The 22674-nt window shown below is 33.2% G+C and overlaps 3 protein-coding genes and 1 non-coding gene across 6 annotated transcripts; 2 read left to right on the top strand and 2 right to left on the bottom strand.

Moving 5' to 3' along the window:
* Positions 1-1029: 1029 nt before the first annotated feature.
* LOC25485767 (uncharacterized) lies at positions 1030-3439 on the top strand. Its single transcript, XM_013611465.3, has 3 exons — positions 1030-1652; positions 2681-2742; positions 2944-3439. Exons 1-3 carry the CDS (start codon positions 1556-1558, stop codon positions 3124-3126), a joined length of 342 nt encoding a protein of 113 aa, XP_013466919.1. The 5' UTR covers positions 1030-1555; the 3' UTR covers positions 3127-3439.
* Positions 3440-8163: 4724 nt separating this feature from the next.
* TRNAI-AAU (transfer RNA isoleucine (anticodon AAU)) lies at positions 8164-8237 on the bottom strand. The gene has a single exon. It is a non-coding gene; the product is annotated as a tRNA-Ile (tRNA).
* Positions 8238-9213: 976 nt separating this feature from the next.
* LOC11414218 (uncharacterized calcium-binding protein C800.10c) lies at positions 9214-18379 on the bottom strand. Of its 3 annotated transcripts, none has more exons than XM_024775331.2 (12): positions 17937-18377; positions 16918-17787; positions 16562-16771; positions 16238-16467; positions 15457-15528; positions 15277-15375; positions 15098-15169; positions 14903-15017; positions 13908-13976; positions 11788-12148; positions 10891-11014; positions 9214-9750 (listed from the first exon to the last, which is right to left on the bottom strand). In XM_024775331.2, exons 2-12 carry the CDS (start codon positions 17489-17491, stop codon positions 9631-9633), a joined length of 2046 nt encoding a protein of 681 aa, XP_024631099.1. In that variant the 5' UTR covers positions 17492-17787; positions 17937-18377; the 3' UTR covers positions 9214-9630. The 3 variants fall into 3 exon arrangements, with proteins under 3 accessions (XP_024631099.1, XP_039688591.1, XP_039688595.1); XM_039832657.1 differs by having other exon boundaries at positions 10873-11014; positions 15457-15464; positions 16369-16467; XM_039832661.1 differs by lacking the exon at positions 11788-12148 and having other exon boundaries at positions 17937-18379.
* Positions 18380-19094: 715 nt separating this feature from the next.
* On the top strand, positions 19095-21153 carry LOC11419173 (uncharacterized). Its single transcript, XM_003589052.3, has 3 exons — positions 19095-19378; positions 20398-20459; positions 20661-21153. The coding sequence occupies exons 1-3, from the start codon at positions 19282-19284 to the stop codon at positions 20841-20843; spliced, it is 342 nt and encodes a 113-aa protein (XP_003589100.3). The 5' UTR covers positions 19095-19281; the 3' UTR covers positions 20844-21153.
* Positions 21154-22674: the final 1521 nt, after the last annotated feature.

The following is a 22674-nucleotide window of genomic DNA, read 5'->3' as shown; positions in this document are numbered from 1 at the left end:
GAGAGAGTATTTTTTTATTCCTTTATAACTTTATTAGCACATGTTAAAGTCAATATTGAACACATTATTAAAACAAAAATCAATCATTTTTTTCTATTGGGAGTGCACATTAATTATAGAGCAAGACTTCTATCTACACAAACCCAGATAAATTTGGACTTAAACGCACACAAATGATAAAAATAAAATAAAAAATGAAAGAAAAAATAATTTATTACTGTCCAAGTCCAAATCATTTGTGCTTCTCTTAGTCCAAATTAATATTTCCTCTTTGTTAACAACTTTGTTAAATCTATGTAAAAAGTGTGAAAGAATTTATAAACAGAGAAACAAGGTAGGATTAGAGAGCACGTTCCTCAATTCTATGAATGAATGTGGTAAGTACAAGTATTTAAGGGTTTGGCATGGGAGTTTCATTCTCATTCATTGCTATGACTGTAAAAGTGTTAATTGATCATGCAGACACAACAATGAAGAATCTTCTTCTGATCAAGTCTTAAATGCATTTGTTGTGGAATGCGAGCCCCAAAGCACGTTATTACTCCTGACACAAAAAAAAGCAACTTAATAAAAAAGTTGGTAAATATACACATAAAATAAACTAAAAACCAAGGTAATCAAAACCGAATCGGACATTGAACCGGTGAACTTATGGGTTCAAGGTTTAGAGGTCGGACCGGGGTTCAACCGGTAATAATTAAATACATGTTTTTTTTATTTTTATATATCAAACTATTTTACACAAAAATTAAATAATTTCGTATTTTATACTACTAAAATTTAAACATCACTCAAATTTAATAGATTATTTAATAAGTAAAATTATAAAAATAAGTGTATAAAGATACTTATTAATAATTATATATAAATTAATGAATGTAAATTATTATATTCTTATTAGCTCTTTAAAAAGAAAAAAGATAAAAAAAACTATGCTCCAAGCCTATATTAGAAAAATATAACGGGTCAATATGCTCCAAGCCCAAATCCCTCTTATTCATACTAATACATAACCCTAATTCCATATTCTCATTATAGTTTGTGCGGCTGCCTATCTGTTGTCTCATTGTGTACTGCATCTTGGTTCTAGCTTCTGCCAGCACAAGCCCAAATAACAATGCTTCTACTTTATATTTTCATTTCTCTGCTATATTAAAACTGAGATGGAAGAATATGAAATCTAGCATCTTTCCTGATTCCTTCTACACCGATTTCTTCCCTTATTTTCTCTACAAAAATTAAGATACGGTTCAACCCATAAAACCGACTAAACCGCCGGTTTTAGGCCGGTTTTTGACCGGTTCATTTACTTGGCGGTTTTTACTTGGCGGTTTTTAGCAGTGAACGGACCGGATACATCATTTTTATTATTTGTTCTTTTGATTCCTACAAATCTTGATTATTTTTTGTCCTTTGTTACTTGTCTTTCCTTATGCCTTTAATATGCTTTCTAATATACCTTCAGTTACCTTCCTCCTCTCTTCAACATCTTAATACTATCTTTTTCTGGTTTAGGGTTTAGAAAGAAGGGTCATTTTGAGGTTTTAGTGACATCATGAAGGTTTCTGGCTTTTGTACTTTGTTCTTGATGGTTGTGGCAGCTTTTACCTTTTTTAGCTTCAAAAGTACCACAGCTCCCCCTTGGTTTCCAGGTAAATCTTCTAGTATCCCTTACAATAATGGAACTTTTTGTAAAATGTGTTGTTGTTTTATTATAAGAACAAGTTCTTTTTGGTTAAAAAATTAGGATTGTATGTTTTGAACATTGTTTTTGCTTATATGGTTTTTCTTTTCATGTTATCTGTGATTGTGAGAAGAGCAGAGTGCATGCATTGGTGATTTGGTGATGAAAGCTTCCAATTCACAATCTCTTAGATTATTTTTTTTCTTCCATCTATTTTTTTTTTTTTTTTAAGGAAAGTTCTTCGACCTATTGTTTAATTCCTTTTAGCTTGATTAATTTTTCATGGTTTTGTGCCATGGTTTTAAATTGTTTTGTGCATACAACGGCTGTGTTAACCTAGTGATATTAAAGAAATCATGGTCACCATGGAAATTGTGGTCCTAAAGCTATCTTAGAGACTTAGTGTATGTTTAGATTGACACTGAGTTTATGTCAATGTGTTTTTGACAACACTTTGAAACTTCAAAAAAAATCCGGGGCCACTAAAATTTTATCAAACTCAAATACAAATATACAAATATGCACATGATAAACATCGATATTGCATGTTGAAGCTACGATAGTTCATTAGTAAAAAAATATTAAAAAATAGTTGGTTCATGCCAAGATTTCAAAAATGGTCTCTACCAAAACTTTGACAACGATGTCAAGGTTATTTATGTCTTGCATCATATTGTTGGCATGTGCTATTATTGTGTTGATTATCACATCAAGTATAGTTGAGACGAGCTAGTCTTACGTGGATACTATCATAAATAAAATTATTTGGATACACAGTGATAGAAATTAAATGATAAACAAATTAATCACGTCATAAATTATTTTCTCTTAAAAAAAATCATTTGTTTGAGTGATTGAGTGTACCCAATTTTTTAATTTCCCTAAAAAATTGTTTAAGTATTTTATGTGAACCCTTCATGCATATATATATATATATATATATATATATATATATATATATATTCAATTCAGCATAACTTATTGATGTCACCTCAGATTTTGTTGCTACAAGATGTGGTGATAAATCAACACCAATTGCAGTAAGCAGGAAACTGAAGGTATGATTGTTTTTCAAAATTCATACTCTTCATCTTTGGATTCAATGGCAACACATGTAGTTACATTCTATTAATTTAATTTCACAAATTATTTCCAGTGTCATATGCATGTTAGTACTTCATAAACTAGATGATTAAATCATTATTTATTTTTTGCAGTCGAATTGTATCATTTAAGCGTTCCATTCCTTGAATTTTCAGGAAAATTTCCATAGTATCAAAAGAAAACTTGATGTAGGTCTTGATGATTACAGTCCAATTGATCCATCGCCTGATTCTGGTGCAAAGAATGTGAATCCAGGACCAATTGAACATGGAACTCCTCTTAATCCATACATACCAAAACCTCCACCTCCTAGTCGTGGACAAGACGATTATAATTAGGAACAACTTGTTCTTAATTCTCTTAATGCTACTAGAAGCAATGCTAAAGATTGTAATAATGATGCTACTAATGTAGTAGCACTATTAGTTTGAACACTATTTAACACTTTATGTATTGTTGTTGGGTCAAAAAGAGTCTTCAAAAGAGTCTATTGGGTGACATTTCTCATGCTCAAAGTGAAGACCGTGTGTTGTCTTTAGTTTGTATAGGTTGTTGTACAATATCTCATGGTTATCTTGCTGTGTAATCTATGGTTTCTCATGTGTGTTATGGTTGTGAAAAATAATATAGTACCACTAATTATTTGTCTTTTTTTTTTTTTTTAAATGTTAAACTATCTCACCTAACTTGGCACGAATTTGAGACTTAAGAATAATACACTTCAAGATCTCAAACCAACGTCATCAACATCAAAATTATTTGTTATTTCGCATCCTATAAAGTGGCCAATGTATGTAATGTAATGTCCTGTTTTAGTTTAGCAATGATTTTTTTTTTCTTTCTTTTTTTCTTTTGATCCTTCTTTTTTACACTCCTTAAAGTTTAAGGCATTAATTTACTGTTTTGTTGGCATCATTCCCTCCAATGTTCATCTAGCTGAAGTGAAAAGTTATTACTACAAATTACCATACAAACATTTACTGCACTTTTATAGTTCCGATAAAAAAAATGTTTACCGATGAATTTATTTTAAATGTCGGATCATCGTTATCACCACCAATGTAACTATCCCATTTTTTGTCCTAAATATTTTTGTCCTTAATAGTAGTAGCGCAAAACACAAACAATTAATCATTTTTATGATATTTCTTCTCCCAAATTATAAGTAGTTTTAATTTTTTTTGTCAAAAAGAAAGAAGAATATCTTTTATGCAAGTTTTGATCATTTCATGCAAATAGGTCTTTACCCTATAATATAGGTCATTTCTGATTTTCCCCTTATAAATTTTTTATTTTGATTCACCACCTGTAAAATATTTTTGTTTTGATTTACCCCCCTAATAGGCCAAACAAAAACCAATTTATTTTTTTTTTCAAGAAATTTTCGTTTTTGTTTGGCCTATTAAGGGGGATAAATCAAAACAAAAATATTTTACAGGGGTGACAATCGGAAATGACCTATATTACAGAGGGTAAAGACCTATTAACCCAAACATATATTAACACCAAACAAGGTTACCTCCTCAGCACAAGACATGCCAAAGAGACGACTATAGTTCACAAACATATTTCAAACAGAAAACCGACATGGTTAGCCAATACCCAAACAATCGAGCGGACATACCAACCAACTGTGAACATCTAAAACATTAAACATTTGTTGCCTTCATCCACTAATATGAGTGGCTTTTAACTTTTTCCAACATGTTACACATATGAGTTTCCTTGTTAAATAGCCTATTATTACGTTCGTTCCATAAAACTCAAAAACAAACGAGCCAAATGAATTGCATAAAAGATCTTCTGGTGATCGAACCCCCTGATGAATAAGTAAATTAAAGGAAATGGTCATCAATGCTAAACGGGTCAATCCTATAAACACCAACCCAAGCACGAACTAAATGTCATAACTCTCTAAAAATGGTACAAGAGAAAAAAATATTAGGGAAATATTAACTTTGTCCATCTCAAAATAATAGTCGTTTAGAATTTGCATACGATTTTTAAAAATATAATTGATCATGTTGATTTCAATGGTAAAATTAATATTATGTGTTTTAAAAAATGTGATTATGGCGGTGGATGTCGCAGAGACTCACCTCTATCTCCGTGGAAGAATGCATGTTGAGGTTCGGGAAGTAGTTCTCCCCACTAAGTTGTCTTATATATTAAGGGACAAAGAAAAGTTTGAAAATGATTTTATAATTAGAGAGAATGGGAATGGGAGTACACTAAATGAATTTGAATTTTAGTCGCACCACATTGATAATGTTATGAAGGCAAACAATAAAGATTTTGTTATAAATATTATAAAAGCATACTACTAAGACCCCGTTTGGTTTGAGCTTATGAAAAATAGCTTATGTAAATAAATAAGCTTTTATTTTAATCTATAAGTTCTGATTAACGAAAATTGTATTTTCATAACCCATTTTTTCATAAACTACCTTAAAAACTTATAAATAATACATAAAAATGTATTTATTTGCATAAGTTATTTTATATAAGCTCTAAAATAAGCTAATCCAAACGAGCCCTAGATCATATACTCCCTTCGGTCATATTTATTAAAAAAAATGACTTTTTAGGAACATTGAATAATTAATATATCTAATATATAAATGTGAATGGATACATTAATTATTCAATGTATCTAAAAAGACATTTTTTGCTTATAAATGTGACCAGAGGAAGTATACTATTATGTTTGTTCCTCAAATCATTGATGCTGGTTTTTCAAGTCATTGTTTTATGTATAAATAGAGTTCACATGTAACCTAATATGATGAGATCATAAGATAATAATATAATTCTTCTCTCTCTTCCTCTCCTTCTCCCCATTCTTGTTCTTATTTCTACATTGTAGTATTTAATTGCATAGTTGTAGCTGAACTTGTTTCATCTTGGAGGCGGCGTGATTGATAGTCTGTATTGTACAAATTTGGACAGTGCCACAAAACGTTTTAAAGAGAACGACCTGATTGTAACTCAACCTAGTAACCAACTTCGATATTCTCTTTTAAAATAAAATTTGAAAATTCAAATACAAAAGTTTGGAAAACCAAAACTAACACTTTAAAATAAAATATAAACATAATTTGGCCAAATTACACATATTATTAATAAAAATAATTGATCACATTCAACTTACATTCTTAATCTCCCAACATAGGTGGTTACCCTGTTTTTCTTAAATAACATGACTAACTTTGCTATTTCTCTGACATGTTTAGTTTTGCCCAACAAGGACACAAGTTTGTGATGCATCTGATCTTAGGGGTGATATGCATTTTCCAAATTAAATCTTTACCGTGGAGTATATAGCATGATGTTTTGTCAAAATAAGCAGAGAAAAGGTCATATTTATATTTGACCAGCCAGTTCGGTCATACTTTCAGGCCATCCACAAACCTATGTCTGTGTCCCTTTTCCTAAAATAGCATAACTAATTCTTCATCCTAGAAGATTTAGTAAACTATCATCTGGTATTTTCTTTATAAGGGCTCAGAGCTTCCAAATGTAGTTAGACTCAAATAAACTACTTGTCTCCCGAGAAGTCACTTGGTTGAGAGTTTCTCTCTTCAACTTTGAGGAACTCGGTTCGAGAACCGGCAACAAGAGACTCAAATAACCTACCTACCTTTTTATTAGGTGGTTCATTTGAGTTCCAACACCATGAAGGCTTCTTGTGCTTTGTTCTTGATGGTTGTGACAACTTTTTATGTTTTTTAGCTTCTTAAATACCACAGACGCCTCTAAATTTCCAGGTAAATCTTCTACCCCTCTATTATTTATTGGTAGAAAATATCTTGCAATGATGATTTTTTTTTTTTTTTTTGTAAAATGTGTTGTTGTGTTATTATAAGAACCTTTTTTTTTTTTGCTAAAAAAATAGCATTGGATGTTTTTTCTTACATGCATTAATTCCTTTTTTGTTCCTGTCTATTCAAACATGGTTAGGTTAAATACTGTTGGTGAACAAATTGATCTTTGTTTGTGTAATTGAGAGAGAAGGATAACAGATTGAATATGAGAGAAAGAGATTAGAAGTAATAGAATGAGGCATAGGCTTTATTCACATTGAATAAAGTATATATACAACTTGTTTTCTCTATTGCTTGCGAAACAAGTAATGCCTTAGATCTAACTAACTTGCTAGAAACTAGGAGAAGCAGTTACAAGTAGTTGCTTAACTAACTAACATATTACAGATCAAAAACATATACAAGAGTTAGAATTATATTTCAACAGATACAACCCAACAAAATCACTTTACAGGGTAAAGATTGCCCTCGTTTATAAACATTTATTCAGGTCATCTCTTAACCGATGTGAAACATTAACGAACCTTGATGTGATGTAGCAACTACACTTAATCCTTGGTTCATAACAAGATTATGAAAAAGGCTTCTCTATTATAATTTTGACAACAATGTGAAGATTTTTATGGTCCTTGCTGCATCATATTGTTACAGCTGTAATTGCAGTTGTATCATATTGGATTGCAATTTTCTGCAATTTCATTTGAAAACATAGTTATGAGTTGATTCTAACATCAAGCATAGTCGAGACTTGATAATTTCCCTCAAAACTTGAGTTTTTTGAAATCATACAAGTATTTTATATGAACCTTTCAAGTATATATTCAACTAAACACACTTTTTTGTTGCTAACTGATCAGATTTGGCTGGTACAACAACACCAATTGCAGAAAGCAGGAAATTGAAGGTATGAATGTTTTTTAAAATTCATTCTCTTCCGCTCTTGAATCAATACCAACACATGCAGTTACATTATATTATTTCACTTTTATAAATTATTACTAGTGTCATGTTAGTGCTTCATAAACTAGATGACCAAGTAAAAAAAAATGTGAAATTGTGTATTTTTAAGGGTTCCTTTCATTGAATTTTCAGGAAAATGGTCATAGTATTATAAATCGCGTAAATCTTGATGATTACAGTTCAGATGAACATGCACCAGGTGTTGGGAAAACTCATTCAGGACCAATTCAACATCGTTAAGGTTACAATCCAATTGATCCATCATTAGGTGATGCAAAGAATGCTCATGCAGGACCAATTGAACAATTTTTTCATTTTTAATATCAATTGAAGTATGCCTTAGAGAATGGAGCTTCCACCACTCAGAGAAGTGTTGATTAGCTTGCTAATTTCAGCAAGTATGCCTTAGAGAATGGAGCTTCCACCACTAAGAGAAGTGTTGATTGGCTTGATAATCTTCTCTTTATTTATATTTTCGAGGCTTATATGCCTAGAAATGTATAATATTTTTGACAAGAGAATATCATCATAATTAAAATTTGAATCATAATAGTTAAAATAATATTTTAGCTGTAAAATATTGAAAATAAATGGCCCATGCAGGTCTCGAACCTGCAACCTTCGCGTTATTAGCACGACGCTCTAACCCACTAAGTTAATGGGCCATGTTAGCTTATTTATTGTTTTCAATTACTTGTCTTTTTAAAATAATTTTATTAATTTGATATTTATACTATCCATAATTATGCAAGCAAATTGTTAACCACAACGTCTTCGGGATAAAACGACACAACTATAATTGTATCGAAGTCCTATTGCACTACATGATTCGTTCTAAAATACAACTTCAAATATGATGTTAAGATCTTTCAATATGAGAATAAGACTACTCTTGTATGATGTCATGATCACACTAATATGATACTAGAACCACTGCAATATGATATTATGGTCACTCTTAAATCAAAGAGGCAATGGTATTATGATCATTCAAATGGAATACTAGGACCATTCTTAAACTAAAGGAACAACTATTTCCTTGAAGGGACACAATTTCCCCGAGAAAATTATCAAAGAGACAAAAAAGAAAGGGGAGAAGAGGCTCAAAAACGCGTCAAACAAAAAAGGTAGAAGAGAGAAAGCTGGAAAGTTGCACGATAAATGCGATTTATAGTATCAAACTATTTATAATTATTGATCCATAGAGAATGGTACAACAAACATTCAACTATTTGAATATGGTTGGTTGATTGACAAATTATAATAGGGGATAAGACTATTGGATGTAAAGTTGTGATGGGGTTAAGCTTTGTTAGTTAGTCCTCTAATTTCATTCCTTGATCGATTATAACTCCGCATATCTCAATTATGCCTTCACGTATCGTCTTTCGGACATGTCGATATCTTGTAGATAATGAGAAATCTATTATATCCTCTCACTTATGATGTCTCGATCAGTTAGGTGATAGAATAACAATATGTTCCAATGTTGTGTGTGTGTGTGCGCGCGATTGTACACCTAACTTGATATCTCACAACTAACATCTACAAATACCCTTATTCCATGTCCTTTGAATAACAAGTCTATGTCTAGCACTCCCTAACCAAAAGATCAATTTTGAATTCCAAATCGACAAAGTATTGTGAGAATAGAAATTGATATAGCGAAATAGAATTTATATATAACTAGTCACACCAAGTATTTACATCAAATTTCTAACCAACTACACCTAATCTCAACAGAGATGTTAGTTACAAAACTAAAAAGCACTCCAATTATCATATCCTTTTCTAGGAGTTTGACTTTCTGATGAAGTCCTAAAAGGCCCAGAGCCAAAGGGATCCAAGTCATCAAAAGCAGGAAAACCATGATCAAAACCCGCACTGCTGCGGACATAATCAAATCTTACTGGTGGTTGTGCTTCCCGAGCAGGTAAAGATACGCTATCGTGTGTGCTAAATGAATCAAATCTTGAAAAGTCAAAAGTGTTTTCCAACCAGTCTTTAGGCCTTTGCGGGGAGCTGCTTGAGCTGAAAAGTGGGGTTCTTGGAACAGAATCATCCACTGGTCTTCAGGAAGAGATCACCAGCCTGTGGTGAAGATGTTTTAATGCGGTTGAGGCCCAGGTCTCCAGAACTAAAGAAATAGTTGTCTCCAGCTCCATCCAGCTCTCTCTCCTATAAAAAGTATAAACAAATTTCCAAAAGCAATCAGTATACTGCTAAGAGTATAAGAGAATGACATCTATCTACCAAAAAAATAAAAATAAATAAGAGAATGACATCTAACCCTTTGATACCAGGCACAATCATAAAATCTTATAAAAGCTATTAATTCTTAAAAACCAAATAACCATGAACTCGTATCAGTCATAAGTATCGTGTAACTGTCGAGGTCTCTTGAACCTTACAAAACGAGTTGAGACTCAATACAACATCGATCACCTCCTTTGCAGATTAGCTCGTATTGGGATATCAGCTGCATATGTGGAATTGAAAGGGGGGAAAAACACGGCACCACTGTCATTTTAGGCATTTTTGCAAAAATAGTTGATTTGTTGTAGACTTGCTCAATCGTCCCTCTAACCCGTGAGTTAACCCAACTTGATAACTAGAGTCTTCAACTCATACGAGTGTATGAATCAACTAGATAAGACAACCCTGGTGCTGACAGATCTGATCGGTGACCTATTCCTGGTAAGCATCAGTCCAACATTGTCTTTTTGCCCATAGCTATGAATGCTTTGACTAACTCCTCTACATGTGAATTATCCCAACCATCCGACACAGTGTTGGCTCTAACAGTGCTCTTTTTTTCAAACATTATTTGAGAGCCCTTTTTTGGGAAGGCTATTAAAATTGTATTTTTTGTTATCTTAAAGTTACTAAGTTTTTAAATTGTGCTTTTTTTGTTGTCGTGTGGGTTTATTCGTAACTAGCTTTTTCTTGACAAAACTTTTTAACAAGCTGAGACCTTGGTAATTCTTCAATTTGAGGAGAAGGTTAGAATATCATATTATAATTTTTCTGTTAGGGGTCTTATCATATTGAGTAATGGTACTAGTTTGGCGACTATTCCTAGACCACTGGTATACATAGGTGTGGTCAGTGGTGTGCTAAACTACTATCAGGTTAGTGTTTCCAAAATATTACAATAATATATCTATCAAGTTACAATAAAGCAGGAGAAATGCAGTAATTAAACCACCAACAATGGTGCTGACAAGTGAATATAGCAGGAGAAATTCAAATAGATATGTGTCCTTCAAAAGAAAGGATTTTACTGAAAAAATACTTTACACGCAAGAGCTTGCGTACCTCTTTGCTACTGGCATTGAATCCCCAAACTGAATCGATATCATCATTTGTGTCGAAGGTTCCCCAATTAGGTTCATCAAAAACTCGTTCTTCAGAAAACACAGACTTCTCACCACCATGATCGCTGCATATGCAAGATTATATACCAAACAATTATTTTACAAGATCACAAGATCTATCTAATACCCCAAAAAAAAAATGAAGCATATGTTGGTAACCGTGAACCAAAACAACAAATAAATAACCTTTCCAATCATGCATAACAATAACAACCAAACCTCAACTCTATATCATGCACATGCTTGTAAAAGTCACATCAATCTAATCTAACACTATTTTCTAATCCGTCAAAGAGTTTTTAACGCATACTATAACCAGTTCACAATATACTTTGTGGCTATTTAAGTTTTCTAGGTATTTCCAGCTTGTTTCTCCTCTCTTGTTCTTTTCCTATAACCAGATGTTGTTTCTCAGTTTTGTCTGACAGTGGTAAAGATTGATTCGATTTATTTCTATTTTGGGTGACTGAAATCACCATTTTTGTATTGTAAAACACTCAAGAGAACAACAACATGCGAAGAAGAAAACCCACGAAAATGAAGAAAGTGAACTTTAGATACTTTTCTCTCTCCTCTTATTATGACATTTTTCTCTTTTTATCACTAAACCATTGGATTAATCCAACGGCACATAATTGCAAAGGAGACTTCGCAGGATAATAAAAGGCAGGAGGGGATCCATTTCCAATACAAATAATCACCATTTTATACAATGACAATCATTATGATCACCACAAACTTCAAAAAGGCACAGAGAATATAGATGATCGGTAAAATCCAAATGAGCAAAACTTGACCATGATTAGGAAAACTAGTGTGTGAATCTTAAAATCTATACCTTTGGGTTTCTTGCGTGTCATTTTGATTACGGGGTGAGCTATTTTCACCAGAAGTCTTTCGAATGTCAGAATCAACAAAGTCCCTATGTGGCCTTCCGATAGTACTGCTTGCAAATGGACTATTAGGAGCACTTTTTTCAGACCCATCATTGCTTTTATCAAAAACAGATCCATTACCTACTCCCTGTTCATTTGTAGTCTGAGGTTTTTCTGACTTATCATCACTCTTAGGCGACACTACAAATTTTGGACTGTTAATATCCAAAGCTTTTGTGCTCACAGCCTTTGGTTGCTTTTGGTTTGGATGCGCTATGGTGTTTTGCACATCAAGAGTGTATTCTTTGACAAGAGCAAATTCTGCTAGAAGAAAGAAAGCATGGTAAATAACCAAGAAATTATGCATATATTTCCAACATTCTCCAAAAGAGAACGGATAGAGACCAAAAAATAAAGAAATTACAGTTACCCATTATTTTAATCTCACCAATATCATATAATATCATTTCTCCTAAACTATTCAAAATGATCAAACTCTTAAATTAGACAAACAAGTAAGCTTAGAAAATGAATACATACTATAGCACAAAGAAGTATAGTTCATCAGCTAGCAACGGGGTGTGTAAAAGAAATACAGAACTACAGATGCAAGAGAGGTGTATATGCAGGCAGGGTAAGTGAGAAAAGCTAGGAACTGAGCATATAGATAAGAATAATGATATCCTTAAAGATAAGACTGGCCAGCTTCTTCATGTTCTACTGATGCAGCTCCCAATTGCAATATTCAACTGAGTATACTATTTCTTCATTGGCTCATCCATTAATTATATTTTTACTAATATCATGAGGTGTGTGTGTGTGTGTGTGTGATCGGATTGACCAGTTTGCTTAGTCTTCTGTTATTATCATTTTCAGCTGATAAAATGCATGTGTCGTGAGTAGGCAGACATGGCTTGAAATTCAGTATTCCCTCGATGTTGCAATTTCTTCTCTGATCTGAAGAGATATGTATCCGCAATTGTTTCCTTATTTGTATATGTCAATTATTGTCATCAATTAAGGGGGGATTTGAAATCTCATTTGAGATCATAAATGCGTCCTAAATATAGAAGGCTTTGTACATCAAATTTACAAAAACGTTCTATGAATCATCTGTTTATGATATCAGAGCTCTTATGAGGGCTCTGATTCAACCGTTAAGTTAAAAGGGTGTATCTGGAGATACAGAACATGAAAGTTTCAGTGAAAGCTCTTTTTGTGAGATTTTTCAAGGAGGGATGGGTAGGATAACGTTTCAGTTAACCTTCCATAATCCTGTTAACACACATTTTTCAGTTTCCCTGCGAGATTCTTTCTTTTCTAGTTTCTCTTTTAGAGTTAATTCTATTTCCTAATCTTGGGGTACAGGTGAAAATTGACAAAGCCTTAAATTGTGCATCACATGTACATACGCATTCAATCCTAATAGAGAGGGGTAAATACAGCTAGGAAAAATAAAAATATACCAAGCGAACTAAACAAAAAGACAAAACAAAAGAAGAAAATAATGCACACTTTAATGCTTCACAAACGAGCTTTGTTTTACGATAAACCGTGCTGCCTAAATTATAAGAGTAGTGATAGAATATTCTTATCGAAACCAAAAATGCAACAACAACAACAACAACAACCGAGCCTTATCTCACTAAGTGAGGTTGGCTACATGGATCAAATTACGCCATAATGTTCTATAATAAATCACATTTCGATCCAACTCATTAATCTCTAGATCTTTCTCTTATAGTTTTTCTAGGTCTACTTCTGCCTCTAGTGATCTGAATATCCTCCATCTGATCTACTCTCCTTACTAAAGCATCTACAGGTCTTCTCTCTGCATGCCCAAACCACCTAAGCTCAGTTTCCACCATCTTTTCTACTATAGGTGCTACGACATCCAATATGAGAGTCATATATCAACTAATCGCCCAAATAAAATGATAATTATCCAAGCGTCCATGTATGTCAATGTGGTTTCGTAACCTTTTGCAAAAAATCCTCAAAATTTATGGCAGATACCACACAATTTGCACATCATTTGTTTTTTGTTTTTAGTAATTGATAGAATATCAGATCTAATTAGTACCTTTATCTTCAAGCTCATCCCAATCCTCATCCCAATCAGCAGCTCCTTCTTGGATACCAGGTTGCCAGCCTAAAGGATTAATTTGAGTGAGGCCATATAATAAAAGAATATATATATATGTAATGATGTAACGACTACATTATTAAAATATAAAATATATTGGAGGGGAGCACATGACTCGTGAGACTGGTGAGCAGGGTACAACAAAGCAAAGAGAAATGGCATAACACAACTAAAACAAGCAAAATAAGAGAAGGTGATAACTGAATCAAGAGGCCAACAATGAACCTAGCATGTGAAAAACAATAAAGCAGATCCATTTAACAAAAAAGGAGAGTCAATTTGTAGGCAAGGAAGAGTTTTCTGAGCTTAATTAAAATAAAAGTAGTAAAATGTCAAATGCAACAAAAGGATTTTTATTTGGATCAAATATGTAGTGTATCTTGTACACTATTCTCAGAAACATCGGCCAGTTTCATATCTTTTCATACAACCAAATCACTAATACAACATTTGATAACAATTATAGTAGTCCCTATTACGAAGAACCGTATAGCTAATTTAGTGTCAATCGCAATCCATTATCATATTTTGCTTTAAATGGACTCCTTAAAAAATAATGCCATGAGAAAACATTTGTGATAAGCAGCAACAATAGTTATATAAGATTATATAGAGCCTTTCCATACAGAATTGTGCCGCAAAGTAGTTCAAAGGTCACATAAGAAAATCATTAAACTGCGTGTGTTAAATGCCATGCCACTTGATCAGGAAACTAATATCAAGTTGTGCAGGCTCAAAAAGTTTTCATGCTGATACAAAACCAGTAGTTCAGCAATTGAAGGCTACTTCCTCAAACTAAATATCAACAACACTAATGCAAAAAATATCATATAATAAAGTTGAAGACATGAAAAGACTTGATAACACTTGAAAGGAATAGTAAATAGAAAACGCTTGAAAGGATATAGCAACAACTATAAATTTGAAATTACCGAAGGGTAGCTCCAATAATGTCGTGAGTTTTGCACGCAATCCATACTTCTTGCACTGTTCATTTAGAGACTTCACCAGTTCATCAAGGACAAAATTGATTCGATCAGCACGGACCTGAAAATTGTATTTGACAAGATCAGATATGGAAAAAGAAATCATGATGGATGTGCAGAACATATCATATTCAAACACACCTGTACTGTGTCATCAGTATTTACATCCTGTTCCAACTTGACAATCCATTGATATAATTCAAATTTTTTTCCCTATACATACAATAAAATAATGTGATATAGCGATGCAAAATGCGACAACAAAACAACGTGTCAGCATATATTCTATGAGTTAAGAAATAAGCCATGTTTTATTGGACCTGTATGTCACAGAATGTGGCTTCTTCGGTTGTCAACTTGGATGATACATCTCCAACTTGCTTATATTTATCTTCATATTTCTTTGCTAGAATCTCTACCTGAAATTCATATATTGAGCCAATTATAAAAGTTAACCTTATAGGTCTAATAAAGATAAATGCAATGCTAAAGAATAATACCTCATGTTTATCCGCAGATATCCTTTCTGTGGTCTCGTTAAGACGATTGTCGCATCTGCTATTGTATTTAACCTTTTGCAGGCAGAAAAACGAAAAATTTGTTTAAAAAAGGGGAAAATAAAAGAAAGGAGTGTTGACATGACATTTTTAACCATATGCAGCGCAAGAAAGGCAGCTTTTATGGGTTTTTCTCTTCTAGGTATCCTAGATTCTATTGTATAAATACACAAGAGTCCAGCTTGGGTTCACAAAAGTCCAGCCTGCAAATCAAGATACACTGTACAAAGGTATGAAGCAAAGAAAGCATACTTACACTGATGTTCCACCATATCCTCAAACTAATCAACTTTAAAAGATGACCATACACAGTATGTATATGGCATATATGACCCCAAAAAGAGTTGCTTACTATGAAACTTCAAACCAATCAAAGTAGTGTTTCGCAGTTAGCCAATAGATAAGCAAACCGTTTAGGAAACACATGCAAATATGTGAGCTTTACAGTCAGAATAAAACAAAAACCAGCAGCTATGTTAGCGGAAAAAGATGAACAAATAAACATGCCATCCATTGAGGTGGTACTGTTGGGTTATAGCTTGATTGTCACTATCCTAAGTCTTTTAAGATTGAGTACGGTGATTGTGTCAGAGGGAGGTTCAATCCTCAACAAAGGTGCTAGAACCTTCTAATGTACCCCAATAATAAAAAAAATTAAGTGATTGAATGTGGCATATTTAAGGCACAACATAATGCCGCAAAGAAATAAATATACAGTAGTTACCATCTTATTGGCTTCTGTAGCTTCTTGAAACTTCAAGTTAATTGAATTTTGCTCATCTGAACTCAGTTGATTTGTGAGATGCTTCTCCAAGACTGGAATTTTGGATTTCTGCTGCTTGCTCTGAGGTCCTTCATCAGATGGAGGGACAGCAGCCGGCCTTGGTGGCCAACCTGCAGTAGGGTTGAGATGTTGAGCCCCAGATCCAGTCATCATTTGCTGTTGTTGAACACCTTTCGAAGATAAAAGGAGGAAGAGATAAGAAATTATAGAACAAAATAGTTTCCATAATAACCCAAAAAAGCATGGTAGTTCTTCGGTACAAACCTGACTGATTTCCCCAAGTTACAGGACTAAGGAGATTGGCAGGTTGACCACTAGTCGGTAAATCAAGAAGAATGTTATTCGGAAGTACAGCTGGAAGAGCATGTCCTTCCCTGTGTCGCTCCATTAGGTGCAGTGCAATACAAAACTCGTTGAGAGAAAGCATGCTATCATTATCTTGATCGGATAGGTCGCAAACCTGCTTCAAAACATCTGGAAAACATAAAACATGGCATGCAAAAAATGATCAGCGAATTAGCTAGGCATTGAAAGTTCAAGCAGAACACTAGAAAAGTACAAAAACAGAGAAAAAAATTTAACCATGGTCCAAACAAAAGGAAATGAAGTAGATAATATACCTTTTGGTAGTGCCCAACTAAGAAACAAGTCCCTCGCCTGTTCCCCTGTGATTTTCCCATCTCTATCCTTGTCTACTTCCATGAATATATTCGTATATTTCTGTTTATCAGTCTGAGTCATTCTTGGCCATGGAGGTTGGGGCTGACCTGACGCAGAATCCTGCAATCTGACTGGAAGTCCAGGCGAACTGTGCATATTAGGTGCCTGAACGGAGGCATGCTGGTTCTGCTGAAGATATGGACGAACAGAGTGAGTAGCAAGTGAGCTCTGCAAAGAATCAGAGGTGGTGTTCCAGCAAGATACATGAAGAATGGCAGATGAAAATCCATGTGGAGAAGAATCTTGGTTGGGCTGAGATGAGGTGGTTGAGAACAAATCCCCTCCTCTGAAAAATGAATCAGAAGCAACAATACCATCATTGACAGAGGTAGGATATTTTGATTGTGTAGGCCATGTGGGGGGTGCAACAATTGAAGCAGATGATGTAATTGCAAAACCAAACCCCTCCTGAGTTGAAGCAGTAGGAAGAGTTCCTCCAACGTGCGGTGGTTGGAGAGGTCCTCCAGCCATCATGTTGCCATAAGCAGGGAAGGCAGAGGAAGTTGCAGGGTGAGGTCCAGCAACAGCAGGAAAGTAGTTTTGATTTGGAAGTGGTCCAAAGGGTGCGAATGGCGGGGGGGTGTAACAGTGGCAGCGAAATTGATCTGAGGAGCAGGAATCATAGATGCGGCTGGACCATAGAATGCATTCTTGACTAATTCAGGAGTGAGTTCGCGCTTGCTCTGTGCGACTGTGACAAGTTTAAGTGCATTGTAGAACTCTGCACGACCTAGGAAACCACTTTGATTTGTGTTTGCGAATTTCCAAATCTGGATTTGCGATTGATTTAGACAAACAGCTATATACTAATAATAAGTCTATAACTACTACTACTGTTAATATTACATTACAACACTAGTGTGAATGAATGAATGAAGTTAAGATTGATAAGTAAGGAAAGAGAGAGAGAGAGAGAGACCTGAGCAAGGATTTTTTGGGGCAAACCGGAACCTTGGAAGAAGGAGACGGCTTCGACGCCGCTGATACGACCGTCGCAATCCAAATCGGCACGACGGAAAAAAGCATCGAACAAAACCACATTAGGCGCTGACAATGATGATGATGATGCCATTGCAGCGCAACAGCAGCAGCACACAATTCAGGTTTTAGGAATTGAATTGAACCGATCGCTAATGAATCAACAAATACCCTCGTTTCATCGCCGTAAATTCTGTGTTTAGTAGTTATCATTGTTGATTTGATTTCAAAATTATCGCAATCTTCTCCTTCTAATCCTATTTCGCTTCCTTTTCTGTTCTCGTCAATCTTTTTATTTCTTTATTTTTCCAAAATCCTTTCTTTTTTTGGTAGTGTTTTCCTAAAACCTCTATGATCTACCCTTCCGCTTTAAATTTTACGATAAGTTAACCATTAACTTAGGGCATTGAATAAGGATATAAAAATAGAATTTATAGTATGTTTGGTCCTCTTTATTTTTCACTAATCTTTTACTTCTAAGAGAAGTGGAGCCAAACATAATTTTAGTAAAACTCTTAATAAAATAAGTTACTTTTTTGTAAAGAAGGAAATCCAACAAAAATGATTTTAAAAATAAGATGTGAAATTGAACTTTGGAACAACTTTTCAGCATTTATATCAGCTTCTGCACCTTTGATTCTCGCACATGCTACATGTTCCTTTTTTTATTATCAGGGTTAATTAAGTTTTTAATCTCTATAAATATTTACAATTTTGTTTTTAGTCCCTACAAAATAAAATCACATTATTTAGTCCTTATAAAATTTTCCATCAACACTTTTTTTTTTAAAGTCCATCAGCATTTTTGATCCCTGTAAAAAATTTTCATCAACAATTTTGGTCCCTAAAATGTTTAAGGAAAATGTCACAGGGACTAAAAATTACGATTTTATTTTGTAGGGACTAAAAACAAAAATGTAAATATTTATAGGGACTAAAAACTTAATTAATCTTTATTATTATTTTTTGCAAAATCCCGCCAAACCTTTTTTTTCTATTTCAGGAACCCGCCAAAACAGCAGAAACCTAGTTATATATATTTATTGCATTTCAGTTGCTACCGCCGCTGACCATTGGTGCACCGGTACATCATTTTTATTATTTGTTCTTTTGATTCCTACAAATCTTGATTATTTTTTGTCCTTTGTTACTTGTCTTTCCTTATGCCTTTAATATGCTTTCTAATATACCTTCAGTTACCTTCCTCCTCTCTTCAACATCTTAATACTATCTTTTTCTGGTTTAGGGTTTAGAAAGAAGGGTCATTTTGAGGTTTTAGTGACATCATGAAGGTTTCTGGCTTTTGTACTTTGTTCTTGATGGTTGTGGCAGCTTTTACCTTTTTTAGCTTCAAAAGTACCACAGCTCCCCCTTGGTTTCCAGGTAAATCTTCTAGTATCCCTTACAATAATGGAACTTTTTGTAAAATGTGTTGTTGTTTTATTATAAGAACAAGTTCTTTTTGGTTAAAAAATTAGGATTGTATGTTTTGAACATTGTTTTTGCTTATATGGTTTTTCTTTTCATGTTATCTGTGACTGTGAGAAGAGCAGAGTGCATGCATTGGTGATTTGGTGATGAAAGCTTCCAATTCACAATCTCTTATATTATTTTTTTTCTTCCATTTATCGTTTTTTTGAACAAGTTCTTCCATATATTTTTTTTTTTTTGAAGGAAAGTTCTTCGACCTATTGTTTAATTCCTTTTAGCTTGATTAATTTTTCATGGTTTTGTGCCATGGTTTTAAATTGTTTTGTGCATACAACGGCTGTGTTAACCTAGTGATATTAAAGAAATCATGGTCACTATGGAAATTGTGGTCCTAAAGCTTTCTTAGAGACTTAGTGTATGTTTAGATTGACACTGAGTTTATGTCAATGTGTTTTTGACAACACTTTGAAACTTCAAAAAAAATCCGGGGCCACTAAAATTTTATCAAACTCAAATACAAATATGCACATGATAAACATCGATATTGCATGTTGAAGCTACGATAGTTCATTAGTAAAAAAATATTAAAAAATAGTTGGTTCATGCCAAGATTTCAAAAATGGTCTCTACCAAAACTTTGACAACGATGTCAAGGTTATTTATGTCTTGCATCATATTGTTGGCATGTGCTATTATTGTGTTGATTATCACATCAAGTATAGTTGAGACGAGCTAGTCTTACGTGGACACCATCATAAATAAAATTATTTGGATACACAGTGATAGAAATTAAATGATAAACAAATTAATCACGTCATAAATTATTTTCTCTTAAAAAAAATCATTTGTTTGAGTGATTGAGTGTACCCAATTTTTTAATTTCCCTAAAAAATTGTTTAAGTATTTTATGTGAACCCTTCATGCATATATATATATATTCAATTCAGCATAACTTATTGATGTCACCTCAGATTTTGTTGCTACAAGATGTGGTGATAAATCAACACCAATTGCAGTAAGCAGGAAACTGAAGGTATGATTGTTTTTCAAAATTCATACTCTTCATCTTTGGATTCAATGGCAACACATGTAGTTACATTCTATTAATTTAATTTCACAAATTATTTCCAGTGTCATGTGCGTGTTAGTACTTCATAAACTAGATGATTAAATCATTATTTATTTTTTGCGGTCGAATTGTATCATTTAAGCGTTCCATTCCTTGAATTTTTAGGAAAATTTCCATAGTATCAAAAGAAAACTTGATGTAGGTCTTGATGATTACGGTCCAATTGATCCATCGCCTGATTCTGGTGCAAAGAATGTGAATCCAGGACCAATTGAACATGGAACTCCTCTTAATCCATACATACCAAAACCTCCACCTCCTAGTCGTGGACAAGACGATTATAATTAGGAACAACTTGTTCTTAATTCTCTTAATGCTATTAGAAGCAATGCTAAAGATTGTAGTAATGATGCTACTAATGTAGTAGCACTATTAGTTTGAACACTATTTAACACTTTATGTATTGTTGTTGGGTCAAAAAGAGTCTTCAAAAGAGTCTATTGGGTGACATTTCTCATGCTCAAAGTGAAGACCGTGTGTTGTCTTTAGTTTGCATAGGTTGTTGTACAATATCTCATGGTTATCTTGCTGTGAAATCTATGGTTTCTCATGTGTGTTATGGTTGTGAAAAATAATATAGTACCACTAATTATTTGTCTTTTTTTTTTTTTTTTAAATGTTAAACTATCTCACCTAACTTGGCACGAATTTGAGACTTAAGAATAATACACTTCAAGATCTCAAACCAACGTCATCAACATCAAGATTATTTGTTATTTCGCATCCTATAAAGTGGCCAATGTATGTAATGTAATGTCCTGTTTTTAGTAGTTCAGCAATGATTTTTTTTTTCTTTCTTTTTTTCTTTTGATCCTTCTTTTTTACACTCCTTAAAGTTTAAGGCATTAATTTACTGTTTTGTTAGCATCATTCCCTCCAATGTTCATCTAGCTGAAGTGAAAAGTTATTACTACAAATTACCATACAAACATTTACTGCACTTTTATAGTTCCGATAAAAAAATGTTTACCGATGAATTTATTTTAAATGTCGGATCATCGTTATCACCACCAATGTAACTATCCCATTTTTTGTCCTAAATATTTTTGTCCTTAATAGTAGTAGCACAAACCACAAACAATTAATCATTTTTATGATATTTCTTCTCCCAAATTATAAGTAGTTTTAATTTTTTGTCAAAAAGAAAGAAGAATATCTTTTATGCAAGTTTTGATCATTTCATGCAAATAGGTCTTTACCCTATTATAGGTCATTTCTGATTTTTCCCTTATAAAATTTTTATTTTGATTCACCACCTGTAAAATATTTTTGTTTTGATTTACCCCCCTAATAGGCCAAACAAAAACCAATTATTTTTTTTTTTTCAAAAAATTTTCGTTTTTGTTTGGCCTATTAGGGGGATAAATCAAAACAAAAATATTTTACAGGGGGTGAATCAAAATAAAAATTTTACAGGGGTGAAAACTGAAAATGACCTATATTACATAGGGTAAAAACCTATTAACCCAAACATATATTAACACAAAACAGAGTTACCTCCTCAGGAACCCGCCAAACCTTTTTTTTCTATTTCAGGAACCCGCCAAAACAGCAGAAACCTAGTTATATATATTTATTGCATTTCAGTTGCTACCGCCGCTGACCATTGGTGCACAGGTACATCATTTTTATTATTTGTTCTTTTGATTCCTACAAATCTTGATTATTTTTTTGTCCTTTGTTACTTGTCTTTCCTTATGCTTTTAACCTGTCATGATCAATGATCAAAAGTGATAGAGTATTCCTTTTGACACATTTGTTTGGCTGAGAAACACGAGTAAATTACTCAAATATTCTTCGGCAGTTAACAATCGAAATTTTAAAGAACTGGCTGCAGTTAATTGCCGAGGAAAACTTCGACAGTTAACTGTCGATGAATTTCAAACCTAAAATTAAATAAGGAAATACACCTAAATTTTTTTTAATTAAATTTAATTCTTTAATCCTTTTTAATGAATTAAACATAATTATTTTTATGATTTCATTCATATGATTTTCTTACCATAAATAAAGAAATATGGGAGATGAATAATATGTGCAATCGGTAGTTAATGGTCTAAAATGATGATTCAAGAAAACAAAATGCAACAACAAAAACGTTACAAATGATAGAATAATT

The sequence above is a fragment of the Medicago truncatula genome, chromosome 1 (genome assembly GCF_003473485.1).
Source record: "Medicago truncatula cultivar Jemalong A17 chromosome 1, MtrunA17r5.0-ANR, whole genome shotgun sequence".
NCBI classification, from domain to species: Eukaryota; Viridiplantae; Streptophyta; class Magnoliopsida; order Fabales; family Fabaceae; genus Medicago; species Medicago truncatula.
This window is presented reverse-complemented; position numbering and strand designations above follow the sequence as displayed.

Coding starts and splice junctions, on each gene's coding strand:
- LOC25485767 (XM_013611465.3), top strand. CDS start 1,556: ATGAAGGTTTCTGGCTTTTGTACTTTGTTCTTGATGGTTGTGGCAGCT. Junction 1,653..2,680: donor AGCTCCCCCTTGGTTTCCAG/GTAAATCTTCTA, acceptor ATGTCACCTCAG/ATTTTGTTGCTACAAGATGT. Junction 2,743..2,943: donor CAGTAAGCAGGAAACTGAAG/GTATGATTGTTT, acceptor TTGAATTTTCAG/GAAAATTTCCATAGTATCAA.
- LOC11414218 (XM_024775331.2), bottom strand. CDS start 17,491: ATGATGGCTGGAGGACCTCTCCAACCACCGCACGTTGGAGGAACTCTT. Junction 13,977..14,902: donor ATTATTGGAGCTACCCTTCG/GTAATTTCAAAT, acceptor TTAATCCTTTAG/GCTGGCAACCTGGTATCCAA. Junction 12,149..13,907: donor GGATGAGCTTGAAGATAAAG/GTACTAATTAGA, acceptor TCTTTCTTCTAG/CAGAATTTGCTCTTGTCAAA.
- LOC11419173 (XM_003589052.3), top strand. CDS start 19,282: ATGAAGGTTTCTGGCTTTTGTACTTTGTTCTTGATGGTTGTGGCAGCT. Junction 19,379..20,397: donor AGCTCCCCCTTGGTTTCCAG/GTAAATCTTCTA, acceptor ATGTCACCTCAG/ATTTTGTTGCTACAAGATGT. Junction 20,460..20,660: donor CAGTAAGCAGGAAACTGAAG/GTATGATTGTTT, acceptor TTGAATTTTTAG/GAAAATTTCCATAGTATCAA.